This window comes from Augochlora pura, chromosome 2, assembly GCF_028453695.1.
Source record: "Augochlora pura isolate Apur16 chromosome 2, APUR_v2.2.1, whole genome shotgun sequence".
In the NCBI taxonomy this organism is placed as follows: Eukaryota; Metazoa; Arthropoda; class Insecta; order Hymenoptera; family Halictidae; genus Augochlora; species Augochlora pura.
In genome coordinates this window covers 7,321,854-7,340,303 of record NC_135773.1, presented here as the reverse complement: position 1 = coordinate 7,340,303, position 18,450 = coordinate 7,321,854, and the positions used below count along the sequence as shown (strand labels likewise).

The following is an 18,450-nucleotide window of genomic DNA, read 5'->3' as shown; positions in this document are numbered from 1 at the left end:
CGCGCTGTCTGCACGCGTTTCTCCGCGCCGCTGTTACACTCGTGTCCGTGCTCAAATGGCGCGTTTCGGGACACGAGTGCTAAAACACGCTCGTCTGAATCGAGCTGCCAGAAAGCGCTGCAATTATCGATTGGCGGACTCGGCGGTAAAGAAAGTTCGCGCGAACGCGCATCTACATCCGATTTCGTTCACCAAGCTGTCTAATTAAGTCGAACTGCCGAGGAAATCGAACGCGCGAGCGATCTTTCCGCCTAGCGTTTCGTCCGCGAACAAACAATCGCGGCGTCCTTCCGTTCGAGGAACGCCCGTACAAGCGGCGTCGAAAATCTCGAGCACCGCGTACCGAGAGAGACAAACGAAGCTTAAAGCGTCGCCCGCGCACTTTTTAATTAGCCGTTCGAATCGGATATCCACGCCAGCAGCGGGGGGCGAGGAAAAGAGAAGCTTTGTTTGTCGGTGGAACCGGTCTCGAGAATTTCGGTGTCGAAAATCGAAGAAAACTAAAAAGAGAACGTACGGTGTTTCCCGGCTAAGAGAGAGAGAAAATCCGCGCGCTCGCGCGTCTCTCCTTGTTTCTCTCGTCGAGCTCGTCTCTCTTTTCTTTTTCTTTCTTTTCGTTTCTTTTCCGTCTCTCGTTTTCTCTCTTTCTCTCTCTCTCTCTCTCCCCTCTCCGCCCTCCGTGTTATCTTCTTTGCTTTCAATTTCTCTGTTACCGTTCCGTTTCCTTTTCCTCTTTATTTACCGTTCGACTACTACTCCCGCGGATTACGCGCGGAGATTACTCTGATCCGAGGGAGAGGATAACTTCGGGCACCGTCGCGTCGCGTCGCGTAATGGCGGAGGGACGCAGCGCGAGGGGGGCAAGCGTGAGACGGCTTCCGGTTTTGCTATCGCGCGAAGAGGACTTTTCTCTTTTCTCTTTCTTTCTTTTTATCATCATCATCTTCTTCGTTTCTCTCGTGTTTCTTTTCTCTGTTCTCTCTTTTTTTCTGGTTCTCTTCGACAATCGTTGTTACTAATAATAATAATCTATTTTTTTTTTTTCGGTGGGTTTGAGATAGCACGGATCGGTTCAAGACAGACACAGGGCTTTGGTGTACGGGGGTTAGTTGGCACATTGTAAGACAGGTGATAAACAGACGTAGACAAGGGACAAGGAGGGAAATGGTCGATCGGGTCCTTTCTTTTTTTTTTCTGTTACTTTTTTATACTTTTTTTTTTTTGGTTTTTTTCGTAAAATCGTGTATGACGGTTTTTTTCGGTTACTTTTTTTTTCGTTCTGTTACACTTGTTTTTTCCCCGATTTTTTTTACACAAGATTTCGTACGCTCACCGATCCGACGTCGGCCGTTCGGAAAAAAAATCGACGGTGGCTCGATATCATCGTTCCGTTTACACAGTTTGGTATTATTTTTCTGTTTCTATTACTCCTTTTTTTTTCGTTTAAGTTTCTATCATGGTCGTTGCCGTTGTCGTTTCCACGTGTTCTCTCTCATTATCGACAAAGTACACTCATTTTTGGTAGCTTTCTCGTTGCGACGTCGTCAACGTCGTCGATCGACGATCGTATACCAGTGTAAACGTCTGTGTGCGTGTGTATGTGTGTGTGTTTAGCGTGCGCGTTTGCGAGGCGTGCGACAATGAGCTCGATCTCGTAACGACGGAAAGGAACAATCGAAGAAAAAGAAAAATACGTATATGCATATACATGTCACTCTGTATATGCATAATACATGTATAATATGTGTGTGTGTGTGTGTGTGTTCGTGTGTGTATGGTATGGAGCACGGAATATATATATAATATAGTCTTGGACGCAACAAGAGGCGCGCATAATCAATGTCAGCGTTTTTTCGTGTGTGAATGCTAGAGAGAGGGGGGGTTGGGGGGACGGGGTGTTCAAAAAGTATTCGCTAGAGACAAACTCGAGACAAAGGGTTATTTTGGTAACGTACATAAAAGTGCAAGCCTGGCAACACAAAACAACACAAGACCAGGTATGTATATATATAGAGAGAGACGTATGAATATGTATGTATATGTATATATATATATATTTATATATATACAATATAGAAATATATATATATAGAGATCGAATTGTATAAAGTACACGATTCTCAAACATACTATTGCCGTTTAACGGGGAACACGGTGGTGTTGGTAGCTAAGTGGTGGCGCTAACAGGGACACGAAGACAGTACATAACACAAACAGAAACAGAACATTTTGGTAGGGGGTAGACGGCGAGGGATGACAACATACCGACGACATATCACAGATAACACAGAGACAATTCGTACGATTGTAGTTTCCTTTAATGTGGTGCGCAAGGACCCCCTCGCGGCCGCTCGACGGCCGATTCCGGCGTCAAACCGTGTCGAACCGGTCTCAAAAAGAAATTCAGATCATTCCGCATCGATATTATAATCGTCGCGAACTCTGCTTAGAATAGACACGCGAATTTTACTTGGAATAATTCGAAAACCGACAGTTCTTCGAGCAAGTTACAAACGCTCGATCTCCATTGTTTGAGCGCGTTTGAACGCGGATAAATTCTGAACGCGGTCGACGCCGAATAAAGGCGTCGCGCGCGGTCGAATTTTGAAATATTCTTGTGACCGTGGACGTGGAAATTTTGTAAAAATCGACTCGTTTGACGTCGTTAGTCTCGCGTTTGCCGGTAACCGACGGTTCGCCGACGAGCGCGGCCAGAGGGCCCGTGAACGACAGAAAAACAGATACACAGAGATAGACAGGTACGTACAGGAAGAGATAAAGAGCGAAAGAGAGCGACAGTATCAAACAAAGACAAAGGGTTGTACACGAGACAGATAGAGATAGAGAGCAGTTTTTAAAAAAATAGGAGAAATCATATTCGGAGGTGTGGCCGACCAGTCGAACAAGCGGGGTAGGTATATATGATCAAACACTTGGCGAACGTAAACGAGGAACGGCGAAACTGAATCGAGAGAAATAACACAGGCAGGTTTCTCGCATGTTATATGAGGCGACTGAAGGTGGTAGAAAACGGAGGCGGAGAAAGGGTTGGGATGGCGTGATCGAGAACAAAAATGGAAACGAGAGAAAGTAAACGGACCCATACAGTTCGAAAAAAAAATCGCAGGCCAAAAGGTGGTAAACATACGTATACATATATATAAGATAGAATAGAATAGAATAGAATAGATACAAATACGGGACATACGAAAAATACATGTAAGATGAATGTATTACGAGCGAAACGAGCAATAGATGGTACGTTTGTTCATTGCTTATTATTTTTTTTTTTTCATTGTCTTTAGCATTTCTTTTTTCATTCATGTTTTGTAGCATTGTTATTTTTTTTTTCGTGTTCATACTTTTTTTTTTATTTTTTTTTGCAAAAGAAATTGGTTTTTTTGGTTAATGAAACGATTAGGCGAGAGCTTGTAGCTGCAACTTACCACGGTGTAAAGGAATTCCAGAACGTACTACGTGTGGGAAAAACCAACGAGAAGAAAGGGCGTTACCACGGTCACAGAACCCGCGTGTAGCGGGCAAAAAACGGACGCGCGTACGCAGCATTGCGCGAGCATTCGTTTCCGGTCATTTTTGGCATCGCCATCCGTGTGTCTCTCTATCTTCGCGTTCCTACACGCGTTTCGTTCGACACCGAACCTTTCGTCGAGTCTATCGAAATAATCGTTTCGGTTTTTGGATCGAGACGCGCTCCTCCCTCCCGCCGACCGAGCGGAACCCTCAGACCTTCTGACCTCTGGATCCCAGCTTCCGGGAGACCTCTGGCATTCTCCTGGCTCCCAGGAGGACGACGGCTCTTTCCGGAACCACGGTGACCAGGGGAGGGGGCGGGGGTCGCCAGGAGCTCTATCGCGGTCTCGACCCAGGACGTAAAAACCGCGAGCGCGCGCGCGGCGCCTCTCTATTTTCGCCTCACACGGAATCGAGTGCTCCTTCGCAATGTTCCGCACGCCGTTACAGAAACAATAGACGTAGACACACACTAAAAATCAAGCGTACCCATCACACACGCGGTCTTCGCCAGTCACGCAAAACATGAACGCAGTCACCCGCAGACTCATCCAACATAGAGTGGTATACACGTGACAGACACAAGTTGGAAACTACGTCACACACATCATGTATACGATATTATATATATGTATACGATATATCGTGTACGCGCACGTTCGCACGCGTACGCGTACGTTCGCACGTCTGCGCGCGCGCGCGCACAAATGTACGCGTACAGAGGAGATAGACGAATTTTGTGTCTGCGTGTATATAGATATATAATATATGTAGAGATACAGAGATAGCGAGAAAGAGTGGGAGAGTCATTGAGCTGTCGCGCTCGGCCATGATTGACCCCGATCTTCCGGGGACCGGAAGTCGAGACGCGACCATTTTTAATGACTTTTTTTAATGAGCGGATCGTGGCGCGACCCCCTGGAACGTGAGCCGCGCGAATTTGATCAATGGAATAACGAGGCTCAAAGCTGGGCTTCTTCTGTTGGAATTGACATCGTGTTATCGATTTTTGACTGAATGATTAGTCGGGGGCCTTTCGGAATCGTGACGTACGGGTCGTTCGAGCTGCTGCCGCGTTCTGTGATTTCAGAGCGGAACGAAGACGGAAAATTTACAGAAAAGTCTATATATATATGTCACAGGCATTTTTACAATTAGGAGAACAATACGAGATTTGCATATTTTACGGTGTTCATTTATTTAATGATCGGAGGTGAATATGTCGGAGCCAGGAAGGGCTTGTTAACTTGAAAAAATTGCTCTTGTAAAAACTGCAAATGTTATGCAATGAAAAATATTAATAGGTGACATTGAAGGCTGTTCTAAACTTTTTTACCTCTCACAGAAGTTCTAAAATAAACAAAGAAATTTGTTCTACTTTAAAGAAACTATCCCATCTTAAAGGGTGGACTTCTCCGACTGGCATTAAAAGAACATTATTTTAAGCAACTCTTGCGCAAGAATGTCTTTAACAAACTCGACTCGAACTTGAACCTCTACTCATACAATATTAATATATTAATATTTTCTACGAATATTTCTACAATGCGAGGTTAGGAATTTAGTTTTGAGGTTAATTTGAGTGAACTATTTGCAAATAACCAGGTGATCAGATCCCAACAAAAGAGCTACAGATCAGGGAAGCGAGAAGGTCGATGTCGTCGCCGGTTCATCGTGAACCGGTCGACCCTTCGGGGTCCAAGTAATTAAAAAGGCGCGTCCCAGCGTCCGTCCGGTGCCCTTTTCACGGCGGCCCAGCGATAGAGAGAGAAAGAGATAGATAGAGAGAGAGATAGCGTTTCTCGTTTGGAATTCACCGTCTCGTCTCCGATCGACCTCTTATCCCAGAAGTCGACGACGCTCCCGAAACGACAGCGTTCGATCTCTCTTATCGCCGGTTGGCCCAGCTCGAGGGAAGCCTCCGACTGACAATGAGGAGAGAGTGAGAGAGAGAGAAAGAGAGAGAGATAGATTCCATCGAGCCGGGCCGCCATGACGGGCCGGGGGACGATCTTCGGAATATTGATTACGGTGTCCGAGCGATCCCAGCCTGAATTTCTGATTCACGGACCACGGATACTTGTATTCTGTCTGTCCGGTTCGGGATTCCGTTCCGGGAACGGGGCGGTGACGCGGGGTGGGGGTGGATCGGGTGGGTCGCGGGGAAGCGTTTTCTCGTCCCGGCTCGTCTCCAGATAAGAATTCACCTCGCGAACGGTTCGATCGGCGTGACGGCTTCATCGCTGTCAGCGAATATTTCTTTTTTTTTCTTGCCACCGACGAACCGTTCCTCCCGACGACTATTCTCGTTTCACGTCATTTATGCTGAATTAATTTCTACCGCCTATATCCAACGGGGGTCTCTCCTCTGGCGGTCTTTGTCGAGGAGCCGGGACGCGAGTCGCCTTTGGTCTCTCAAGGCTTCTTTCGCCGACATCTTCTTTCACCCGGGGATTAATATTTTTTTTTTAAGGTGAATGCAATTTGTTAAGGTTTCTCGATCGATGATCAGGATCGCGGCAAGAAGAACCAGAGATTCAGGGAAATTGCTCTCCGCCGGCGGTGACGCGCGCTTTTGCTAATGGAGCCTGTCGACATTTCGACGAGAGGCTGGCCAAGGCTTCGCGACAAAATTTTTCATTAAAAATTGCGGCTACGGCGAATTGGCTACCGATCGCTGGAATTTCATCTCGGTTGAATTCTACCGCATCGTTTTACACTGTGTATCATTCAAGGAAGAATTTAAAAGAATTTCCATTATTTTTCGACTATGATTTCTACCCTCTGAATCTCTGTTCTGTTTAACATCACAACAGGGAGTTTCGAATGAGATTAAACGATTGAAGATGCGTCTGAAAGGTGGAGATTCGGAGTTGAACAGCCGTATGGAATATATCTATGAAAGTGGTTGTCACAGATGATAGAAATGCGCCCAAAGTGCAAGGATTCGACGAACAGGGATGTTAGCAAAGTATACGGGATGGGGAGAGACGGTGTGAACTCTGAGCGACCTTGAGCGGCCAATTGGCTCGGATGCAACACGACCGGGGGATGTTTCTCTGTTGCGAACGAAGAGCTCCGGTGTTTCATGGAAACGAGGCCTTTATTGTGCTCCGGCCGATCGAAGGTAAGAGGAAGAGCGTTCCCGAAGGCGTCGGGCGAAGGGTGCTCGGAAACGGTGATCAATACCGTCGTGTGAGACGCCGCGAAACAATGGAATACACACACAACAGGGGGGGTGGGCTGGCGGGGGGTGGGGGACAAACAAACTTTTATCCCGCTCTCCACAACGTCTCTTTCTCGGGCCGAAACGGAACCGGTCGTAAACACATGGTAGATATATGTATATATATATCTATCTGTATTGTTATACGCGGCCGTAACGCGCAGTAGTAGCACAGAGAAGTTTCAAACTTGTGTCTACCATTTCTAGAAATAACTTTACTCGGACGATCGAGCCGCGGCGTCGCCGATCAAATTATCATCAAACAATCACGGCCGGCACAGAAGCAGCGCGTCTCTCTCGCATGAGAACGACGCTCGAGACCCCAAAATGAACGAGGCCGGGAGTCGATCGCCCTCGTGCGCTTTTATCTATGAATCTCCCTTTTTTTTCGTTTGGTAAAAAACTGCTTCAAACAAAGTGGCCGAAACACTGTGGTGAACCATCATCAACAACAAATTTTGGAGAAACGAAAAAACGATATAAAACGACACTCTTTCTTTCCTCTTTTCATTTTTTTTTTTATTATCTATTCCTCTTATTTCGTGTTTTTATCTTTCCTTTCTTTTTGATCGTTTCTTATATATACACAGTCTTTTTTATCTGCTCTTATAAACTCTTTGCTCGACAACACGTACGGAAGTTTTTTCTTTCAGCTCTTTTTTTTTTCTTTTCGTTATTTCGTTTATTTATTTTTTTTTTCGGTTATTTCGTTATTGCGCGCTCAGTTCGTGGCAAAGAACAACAGTCAGCCTGGAAGAACGTGTAAAACTTTTCTATACGCGGGCCGAGAACTTAATTAAACCGATCGATCGAGATACGATAAAAAAGCGAGTCTCTCGAGCGTTTTCTCCGTGTGCAGACTTTATTTTATTTTATTTTTTTTTTCGTTTCTTTTCACTTCTTTCTTTCTTTCTCTCGGATCACGTTACTCGTCTTTCACGGTTCTCTCTTTCTCTTTATTCACCTTCTTTTCCGTTTTCTATGTATATTTTCTCTTTGACTATTTCTCTCTCTCTCTCTTTCTCTTTTTCTTTTCTATTCTTTCCTTTTCGTTTCTTTTTCTTTTTTTTTTAACTCTCTCGGTCGTTCAGTCTGTATGTAGAACGGAGCCTCTTTCGGTCTTCGGCTGTGGGGTGAATGGTGATCTGGTGGTGGCAAGGGTACACACAGAGGATAAACACTAGACAAAATACACGAATCCCCCGAAATGCGCTCGCAGCCGCTGCCGCCCGCGTCCCGAGCAAATCTTCATCAGTGTTGAACAAAGGCCGCTGTGTCCGCGCGCGCGCGCGCGCGCGGACGCTCATTCCTACACGTTCGAACGCTAATCTTCACCCGGCAGTTACCTCGCGCTGTCTAACATCTTTCTACCGTAAATTTTGCCAGCACTTTATTCGACGATAAAAGCTAGAAGAAGTTAACGTGGTTTCGCGATCAAGATTTGATCTGACTGTATTTTTCGTTTTCTAACATATATAGCTGCTTTCATCCCTCGAAAAGGTACATCCACGAATTAATAAAATGATAAAAATATCCAACGAATTGGTACACGATTTTTAAAACCAAAGCTTAATTATTGTAAAAATTCTTGACATCGATTTCGTAGATCATATAAACACGGTATATTACTATATATATTTATACTATATCACAATGCTTAATAAAGTTGATAATACTTATTATAAACTTTATTACATTATACTATATACTCATATATATTATATACATTAATAAGATATAGTTCCATACTGATTACTCGGCAACAAGTGACTCGAATCTAAAGCAATCGAGGAAGAAATCGTGTCGGCAATAATTAGCAATCACGTTTAGATTGTCTCCGTTAAAGCGCCCGTCCGAGCGCACTTTTCGATTCCGCAATGAAACTCCGTGAACTAACCTAGCCGCGTTAAGTTTGCTATTAAGTGGCTAAGCTAAACTCGCGCGCGTATCGCCGCCGGTCTAAGACGAGACGCGCGCGTGTATCGATCAGGCGCCGAGAATTGCGAGTAATTAATATTGGACCGCGGTGCGGCGTTACGAGAGGCCTCCTTTGATCGACAATGCTTCCGAGATGATCACTGACGCGTTTGGCATTCGGGGGAGGAAGGGGGGTGAAACACGTGGAACAGGACGGTTAAGGGGGTATTGGCCGGGTTGTCACCCACCGGGGGCTCTCTTGATAATTCAGCTGTCACGGATATACCGGATTGCTTCGGTACAAGCGGTGCAATCTGATTAAAATCCGTTTTCTGTATTCGTTTCTCTTTCCTTTCCTTCCTTTCTCTTTCTTTTCGTTTTCGTTTTCATTCTCGCGATTCGAGAAGTAGCTCGCGACGGTGGACGGAGAACGCGGAACGAGATTTCCGGGGAGGGGAAAACGCGTCGAAGCGAAACATCGGTGTGCAAACACCGTTCGCGCGGATTCCTTCGGCGATCCGCGCGTAAGAGACGATTAACGATTACCCCGGATCGTTCCGGCGTTTACCGCTTCCCCCGTCGCGAAGCCTCGTCGGGAAAAATTGCGACGCGCAGAGAAGCTGGTTCAGCGAAACCGTCGTGTGCGCATCGTCTGTGCTGATCACAAAAACAACTCGTTCGGGCGCATCGGTACCGATGCAACAACGGTGTCTCTCTTCCTACCGTTTCCTCTGTTACACACTTACAGAATAAATAACTGCACATATTCCGAGCGTTCTGTTTTTTTTTCTTTTCTTTCTTTTTCGCGGCCGTGCCGTGGACACGACGGTAACGGGAAACAAAAGAAACGGCTCCGGGAATGAAAATCAATGATCCGCGGGCAGTTCTCGTGGATGATTGTTGAATCGAAGATCGTGGAAAAGTAAACTCTCGCGCCGAGCCGAACGTTAACTCTCGTGGCTTTTGCTACCTCGCGAGGCCAAAAAAATACTATCACGTGCCTGTCGCAGCGGTGTCGCTGCACTTTCCCGTTTTACTCCTTGTTTAGTTGTTCAAACGGTACGCATGTATGTCGACGTCGCGACACGGCCCACCCTCGTCCCCGCAATAATCGAATTTTCACAGGATCGCGACAAATTTTCATTTTAATAATTACTGCAACTAGGCTTATTTATTATCTATTATTATTTATTATTCGATCTATGTTTAATTAGTCCGGCTCGCGACCTAAGACGCTTCGCCGAATGATTTCTGCGGGTCGAGGAGAGGCCGCGTCGCCTACACATAATCCTCTTACTGATCGTAAAAATAAGGTAAACTAAGCGTTCTATATGTATATATATATAATTTATATAGTCATGGTAAACCGAATAAGAAGAAGTGATCGATCTTACCTTTCGGTGTACTCGTTCATGTGAGCGTAGCTCTGTACGCTGTTCTCCTCGACGAGGAATTTCACGCGCTGGTAAAACGACGCCATCACGCTGGGCGGCTGTTTCCGTAGGAGCACGTCCACGGGATTATTACTAGTAAGGCACATGATATGCTCTGCGCAAGCTGCGTGCGAGCAACACTCGCTGTCAGAACAGTCCACCATGCCATCTGAGGAACATTACTTCTTAGAACATCTCTCTCTCTCTCTCTCTCACTCTCTCGCACGCGTTTACCGCCCCGTCATTGTTCGCGGGGTTTCGTTCCGGCGACGGACGGCAGGCGGCGCTCTTGCGATAAGAGCTTAGGGGATGATCAAGGATTTCTTTTGTTTCGCGAACGGTTGAATGGATTCGGGGATTTTGCGGGCAAACGGTATCGCGATTGGTTTCGAGCTGGACGAGGCCTGGCGTTTTCTATTGTCGCTGGTGGTCGCTCCGTTTTCTGGCCGGTGGAGACCTTTCTCTATTCTAATTATTATATATAGTGTTTATAATTCTAATGAGGGATCGTTGAGGGCGAGAACGGCATTTAAGACGCTGAGAAATCGAAAGGATGTTAAATTGACGAAAAAGGAAATTTCTGCTTCTCGTCAAGTAATAAGATCAAAGAAAGTCAAATCAAATTAAATGAAATCGAATAAAATTGAATGATATTAAATAAAATTAAATAGCATTAAATAATATCAAATAAGGTCGAATAAAATTAAGTAAGATTTCATAAAATCAAGTAGCATTAAATAAAATTAAATAAAATTAAATCAAATTAGATAAAATTAGATAAAATTAGATAAAATGAAGTAGAAAGAAATAAAAATAAATAAAACCAAATAAAACCAAATAAAATCAAATAAAATCAAATAAAATCAAATAAAATCAAATAAAATCAAATAAAATCAAATAAAATCAGCTTAAAAATCAAATAAAATCAAATAGAATTACATAAAATTTTTATATCTGGTAAAGATCAACAACGCCATAAATAATTCGAAAAAGCATGGTTCACTATTTCTGCCAATGAAGGATTCTTTTAATCGGTGAATCGAATGAGATAAAAAGCTGGACTCGCAACGACGGTGTATAATAATCGCTAAGGGGTTGAAAATAGAAAAATTGTCGATGCTCACCCTGATCATTGTCAATGAGATCATTGCACTCCATCTCAAGACGTATGCTGCAGTCTCTGCCCGCCCAGCCGGTCGAGCACTCGCAACTATACTCGCCGTCCTGTAAAGTGCAGAGCCCGTGGCGGCTGCACCCGTTCTCGCATCCGGCTATCAAGAAACCAGAGCAAATACTTTAATCCGTGCTGTCGTCGGACGATTAATGCTAATTGAAAACCGATGTTCCTTTCGTTCTAGTTACTCGAGGGGGGGGGGGGGGGGGCGACGGTCGCTTCGCATCGTTCTACGATGGAAAAAACTGTTATCCTACACTCTGCGAGACAAATCTGCCAGGGTCTTCGAGTATCCCTACACACGGTACTAGATTTAATGCTGATTAAACATTACCGACAATTGTTGCGTGTCGGAGAGCGTATTTCCGCCTACGGAAGGTGAAACTGTTCTTTAAAAATTGGCACGATTTATTATTTATTTGCTACAATAAAACGATGTATGTTACTGTAAATCAATCTTGAATCATGGCGAGTGATAGATGGTCTTGTTAGAGGATGTCTCAAAAGTTACTCGCACTTGGATATTAAGTAACTTTTGTTAGTAAACTTTTGTTAATTCCCTGAATCTCTGCAATGCGTCAACCTTGATGGTACAAAAATAACTTCGAAACATTGTTTTTTATATCAAAGATCGCTTGTCGCACTTACGAAGGGTGCAGTGCCTCCCGTTCCACCCTTGGCTGCACACGCAGGTGCCGTTCTTGCACTGTCCGTGCTCCGCGCACCTCGGGTCGCACGGCTTCTGATCGCACTTGGTGCCGGTCCAGTCGTCGTTGCACCTGCGGAAAAGCCCGATTAATTAGACACCGTCGGGTCCACGGATCCACCCCTTTTCGCCCCAGAGTCGTAAAACTTGAATTGGCTCGACAACGTGACAAAGATGCCGAAAAAGGGAACAAGAGTTCCCCGGGTGTCGGGGAAGCTTTATTGTCGAATGTAAAATTGATTCGCGCGCCCTTTCCCCCTTCGATCTTTTACAGACAGGGTGATCATAGAAAGAGAGAGAGAGAGAGAGAGAGAGAGAGAGAGAGAGAGAGAGAGAGAGAGAGAGGGGTGGAGAGGTCGACGCGCGAGAGAGTCTGAGTTCGAGTTCAGTTTCGAAGTTGCCCACTCGCGGGAAGAAAAGTTTTTGCGCTTTAGAGGCTCTTTCACGGCGTGGCTCGCGGCCGATGGAACAAGAGGGGGGGGGGGGGGGGGGGGGAGAGGCGTCAGCTTTAGAATATGAGAAAGGAGATCCTCTTTCGCGTCCTTGATTCTGACAAAGGGAAAAGGCAGGGGGCCGCGGGACGGTCCTTCGGTGTCGTGATAAGTCGGCCTCTCCTCGCCCGAAGACAGAGCCTTTTTCTTGCAATTTTTCACCTTCTTAGCCCGGCGAACTTTCGTGCCGGCGATCGCGCCCAGCAATTTACCCATTTTTAGCCCATTCTTTCGGTACTCCGATCCCTCGCCCCTTCGACCCCCTCCTCCCTACGACCGTCCCACGATTTCGCAGAGTCACAATTTTTTTTTCTGATCGCTGCTGACTTGTTGCGATAAGACGCCACTGGATACACTTCTTGAAGGACACCGAGGCGTCCTCGGAGAACAATGGACGGCTCGCGATCCTCTAGCGAGGCACCGGCCCTTCAACCCCTTACCGTACTCTCACGTAGTCCAACTTGTAGGGAAAATTGCTGATAATATGTAATTAGGTATGTTGCTCTGTTCTTTAAAATTGGAAATTCTAAATCCTCGACGTTAATAGTTAAACATTCGACTGAATTTAGGCATGGAATATATATGAATTTTCTGCTCCTATTTTGTCCTTAATTATTGCAACTGAAAAATTTCTAATCGCAATAATTCTGCGAATTTTTCATATTTTTGGAAAGTGAAATGCAAGCGTGAGTTGTAATTTTGTTTTATGTTTGCATTTTTCAAGAATGTGAAGGCTGAATTTCATCCCCTTTTTGGAAAACAGGGCTTCAGTGTGGAAATCCTAAATCTTGTAACATCAGCTATATCCTAGACCTTGTGTCAATAATTATTTCCATCATTCTTCCTTAACCTCTTCAGAGATGGATTTTTATAGTAGGGAATAATATATTTAATTATTTCTTTTTTTATTTATCAGCCATCTCATTTAATTCGATGAGGTTTTGTTAATATTGCTAAGGGATTCTGTAGCAAATATTTTTTCAACTGATTCTCATTTTCTTTGCCCTTAGAATAATCATAACTTTGAGATAATAATCATAATAATCATAATTTTAAGATAATAATCATGATAATCATAATTTTAAGATAATAATCATAATAATCACAATTTTATACTAATAATCGTAATAATCACAATTTAAACGTACACACACGTTGTCACCAAGAACGTGAAGAGGTTAAATAATTTCGCAACTTTGAGCACAACTATGACAGAATGAAGATCAAACTCTCAAAGAGATAAGAAACGTCATTCGAAGATGAAACAACGTCATCCCAAAGCAACCCGAGCTCCAACAAACTATATCTATCTCAACCACAACAGTTGTCGAGCTTCGTCCCGTAAATATTTAGTATACTAACTTGCAGACACCCTGTTCGCAGGTGCCATGGGGTCCGCAGTCGAGGCCGCAGCTCGGTTGAGAGCAGTCCACGCCGGTCCAATGTCCCTCGCAGACACAGGTCGCCGATTCCAGGTCGTACGTGCCGTGGTCCGAGCAACGCGGCAGACATTGGTACACCTGCTGGTCGACCTGATTGCACTTGTCGCCCTGCCAGCCCGCTTTGCAGTAACATTTGCCGGAAACGCAGGCGCCGTGCCCGCTGCAGTTCGGATCCGGACAATCGGCTGCAACAACACGTGGTCATCTTTACTTACGAAGAGGAGTGGTGGTAAGTCGGATCAGTTGACAATTAAATATAATATTTATATATAAAAGATTATACAATATTTAATATTTAAATATAATATTTATGTATAAGAAATTATACAATATTTAATATTTAAATATAAGGTTAGGAGATTGTTGATACGAGTTGCAACAGGGCGACAGTAGCAACTATTAGAACAGTACTGTTCTTTTTAGTGTTAAATTATTGGCCCTTTGCACTGTGGGATCTCTTTCACTACAGTGTTGATTACCATTTTTCAATATTTTTCAATAATCAATATTTTTCAATATTTTTTAACATTTTTCAATATTTGTCAATATTTTCCAATATTTTTCAATATTTATTATTCTATAATAAAGTTTGGTTGAAGTGACAAGAGGGTTTTTATTTTCTAATAGCCTTCATTTGCTTCCATTCAAGATTCAAATTTTCTTTCGATTTAATAGAAATAATTGACAATAATATTAAATTATATAGCCAAAGTAATGGTCAAGAGTCTACCTCGTTCTTACAGTGCAAGGGGTTAAATAAACCATACTGATCGAGTATACATTGCAAACCCGTTCTGCAAAGCTAAAACGAAGGCCATCGTCTTCTTTAAAGTAGAATAAAGTGACGGCGGCGTAACCAGCAATCAACTTGAACTGTCAAAGTCGCGCCGCGCCGTCAGCACATTTATCAGCCCCGGTCTGGAATTCGAGGGATCGCGGGGTCTCGTTTTTGTCCGAGACCCCGGGTAGAGGAAATCGCGCGTAGTCGCGCGGCATCCTTAGGGTTGTTTTCAAGGCGGCTCGGAAGGAGGTCGCGTCGGTGCCGTCGGGGGAGGGTGGCCGCCCGGTGATTGCGCCCTGGGCGCCGACGAATGGGCCAACTTTTTAAATTATGGCATCGGAACAATTGCATTATTCCCGCGGATCCCAGCTGCCCCGGGGAAATTATGAAACTTAATTCCAAAGCGTCCTGGCGACACGACGCGGCGCGGCGCGGCGCGCGGCAGCAGCAGCGTCTCGCCGCGCGCAGTTTGTGCCATCCCGCGTCGCGCCATTCCGCGCGGGGGACCGGTTATATGTATACACGGGGCCGGCGACGTTCGTTCGGCCCCGAGATGAGGGAAATTCCTCGTGGATTCTTCGCCCGTTACGTATGCGGCACGTTCGTCGAACGGGAGGATCCAAAGGTTCGCTGGGTTTTTATTAGAGCCACGGGAACGCGAACGGGGGACGACGACGACGACGCGCGCGCGCGCGCCATCGATCCGCGATCGGAATTTTTCTAATAAATTACTGTGCCGCACCGCGCGCTCGCCCCCTGTACAGAGTGTCAGCTAAGAGATTCCTCGTAGCGATCGACGTCAGCTTGCCGACAACAGCCCTTTCGCGAGAGCTTTCTGCGTCGAGCTTCGAGATGCCTGCGAACTCCATGTTTAGATGAGACGAGTATACTCGTTTTAAAGATGTGGCTATATTTTCTGTTGCCACGAGTTTACTCGTCGTGCCTACGAATTCGCTGGTGAAATTGCAATTTTAGAGGGAAATAAAGTGTACCCCTATTTGATTTTGATCTGATTTTAAGATGTTTCTAATATTTGGGGGATAAGAAGATATTTAATTAATTAAGAAGGAAACTCCCCGGTTAACAGGTTAATAACAGATGTAAATAATTCTGTATAGTACGTGGGTTAAGTTGTATAATACTCGTCATCGTTTACTTTTTGCGACACAGTTTAGGTATACACTTTTAAACGAGATTATGACAGCTAAGTGGGTAATATAAAATAATTGTAAATAAAATTCTAGTCGCGCTTTAGTACCTCAAGAAATTTTAATTGAAAGGGTTGTTAATACTATCTTATATAGGTATTTAAAATTAATATATTTCGAGAGCAGCAAGTGTCAATTTTAAAATATAGATTAATAAAGAATTTGCAATTTTGGGGTAAAGTGAAATTTGAAAATTGCCATTAGAGAAAATTCAATTACACCGTGACTTACAGAGGGTTGCAAATGTATACAAGTACTTGCAAGTTTCGTTTCCAACCCCTAAATAATAATTTAATTAATATAATCTATACCAATTTATAAGTATCAGGCTCTAAACCAAGTTTATTTGCGTAAAGCGAAAATCGGAAACTAAGATCAATATATAAAAATTTAAAATTCGCACAACTTGACAATTCGCTGTTTATGGTTCTACTGTATATTCCACTGGGATACTAATTCGATGACCAAGGGCAATAATTTTGTGTTACCGAGCACTATACCGAAGGAAGATACACTGTAGGCTAATGATCTTTGCCGGTCGCCCGCGAAGGACGATATATGAGCCGTGCTGCATGAATCATTCGAGCGGCGCTGGGCTATGGGCACCAGATAATTTGTGGACCCATCAAGGGCACCTCTCGACGTCAGGCATTTCGAAGCTGTCCATCAAAGTGATTCACTTCGTATTGTACTAATGTTTGACCGGTGATGCTGGGTGTGCACTTGGATAATGTTTCTACGGGGGTACCTGTTACACGCGACACTATACGGCGACAGTTCTTCGAACGAGAACTGATATAATTTTCGATCGAATATGTGTCTAAAATTTTTGCATCCCTGTGTCGAAAATTTCTCACTAATATTCAGAAATTATAATTGATATTAGAGACTTGTACTTTTTGTGTTCGAGTGAGTAAAATATAGTGTTGTACGAAAGTACAATTTTTAATCAGAATATCTGTGAAATTCTATGTTTGTGGCAAGAAACCAGAAACAATTCATGACCTATAATTGTTGGAAAATTATTAGAAATACAGTTGGTGAATTAAATTATTATATATGTCAAAATGTCGTCGAAAATTTTGATACTCGAATTCATGTCTATAAACGTAGTAATTGAAATAAATTAAATTAAAAGAACAATAAAATTCAAAATAAATAGTTTGTATTTTGTTTTAAAGAAACTTCCCATAGTTTATTTTGGATAACTCTGTGCCACCCAAAAATTATCATTAAACCGTAGATTTTATACATTTATATATTAAAAAAGGCGAAATTTAAAGCAATAGGAATATTAAATGAATTTAAAGACGTCTATATTATTCTATATTATTTAATACACTATACTCAAATGACCGAAAATTTCTATCGAACTCCCATCCACCACAATACACAAAAAAGCCTCACTTCCGCACAAAAATCCGCATCGACCTCGGAATCGTCAAATTTCTACGTCGACCACCGAACCGATTGCCGTTTAATGCCGCGGGAGTTCGTTCGCTCGTCGAACAAATTCGCCATCATCCGCAGAAGCGTCGCTAATGCGAAAGGAATACCGTCGCTGGGAAAAATGAAAGTGAGTAACGCGGTACCCGTGAGGATGTCAGGGACAAAGCGTCCCGGCGTTACCGCGAATAATTTCGCCATTCATTCCGAACGTCATTTCTCCCGCGGGTAGCAGAAGAAGACCGGGGGGAGAACTTTTATCCGCGACTTATTTTCCCTGTGTACGAGGGGATTGTTCGCGGAGTTTCTGTCCCGTCTTCGACGATTCGTCTTGATCAGCCCGGCACCGTCGCTCCGCCTATCTTCTCGCGGCGGCGGAGTCAGTAGGTTTTGACCCGTATGGAAATTCGCGGGGCCGCTCGCGCATTAATTATGGGAACAGGCGGGCTGTGTTCGCCGGGGAGCCTGCATTACTAATATCTTGAACATCCCTGGATAGAGCGAGCGAGCCAGCGAGAGCGCGCGCGCGCGAGAGAGAGAGAGAGAGAGAGAGAGAGAGAGAGAGGTAGGGCAGGACGCACGGCTGAATTACCGCTGATATTAATGGCGCTGTGACAAATATGAAGAAACAACATCCGACGCAGAAATAGACCGTCGGAGGTAGACGCTCCGACGCGTTTCCGCTGGATACCTTTTAATGGTCCTGTTAATGGACTCGCGCTCGGTCACTTGCCGCCGTTCGCGCGACTTTCGTACGCCATTTGTTCCAACAAATATTCCGAAAGCGGCCACGGCAACGACTCCCGTTTTCTAGTTGATTTTATATCATTTGATTGGATTTTATTCTTACACTCCGATACATTTGAATTTGAATTTTGATACCTTGAACAAGACACATTCGTAACAATTTTATTACCAATAAAAAAATAATTTATTTATTTATCTATCTAAAATAATAAAATATTGGCGTCTAGAACAGATATCTCGAAAACAGTCTTTGCAATTTTGTTCTCTCTGTGAACGCGTCGATTTTAACCGTTTGCACCCGATTGGTGACTCTAAAATTATTCTGTCACCTTCTGAAATAATTTTTAT

At 44.1% G+C, this 18,450-nt stretch overlaps 1 protein-coding gene across 1 annotated transcript in view; it reads right to left on the bottom strand.

Moving 5' to 3' along the window:
• The window catches only part of Ten-a (Teneurin-a transmembrane protein), a 611,676-nt gene that overhangs the window by 20,219 nt on the left and 573,007 nt on the right, over window positions 1–18,450 (bottom strand). The window contains exons 11-15 of the mRNA XM_078188214.1: window positions 13,841–14,105; window positions 11,930–12,060; window positions 11,232–11,378; window positions 10,069–10,276; window positions 3,447–3,473 (exon numbers count right to left, since the gene is read on the bottom strand). Of these exons, the coding sequence (XP_078044340.1) occupies window positions 3,447–3,473; window positions 10,069–10,276; window positions 11,232–11,378; window positions 11,930–12,060; window positions 13,841–14,105 (778 nt within the window). The remainder of the gene's footprint in view (window positions 1–3,446; window positions 3,474–10,068; window positions 10,277–11,231; window positions 11,379–11,929; window positions 12,061–13,840; window positions 14,106–18,450) is intronic.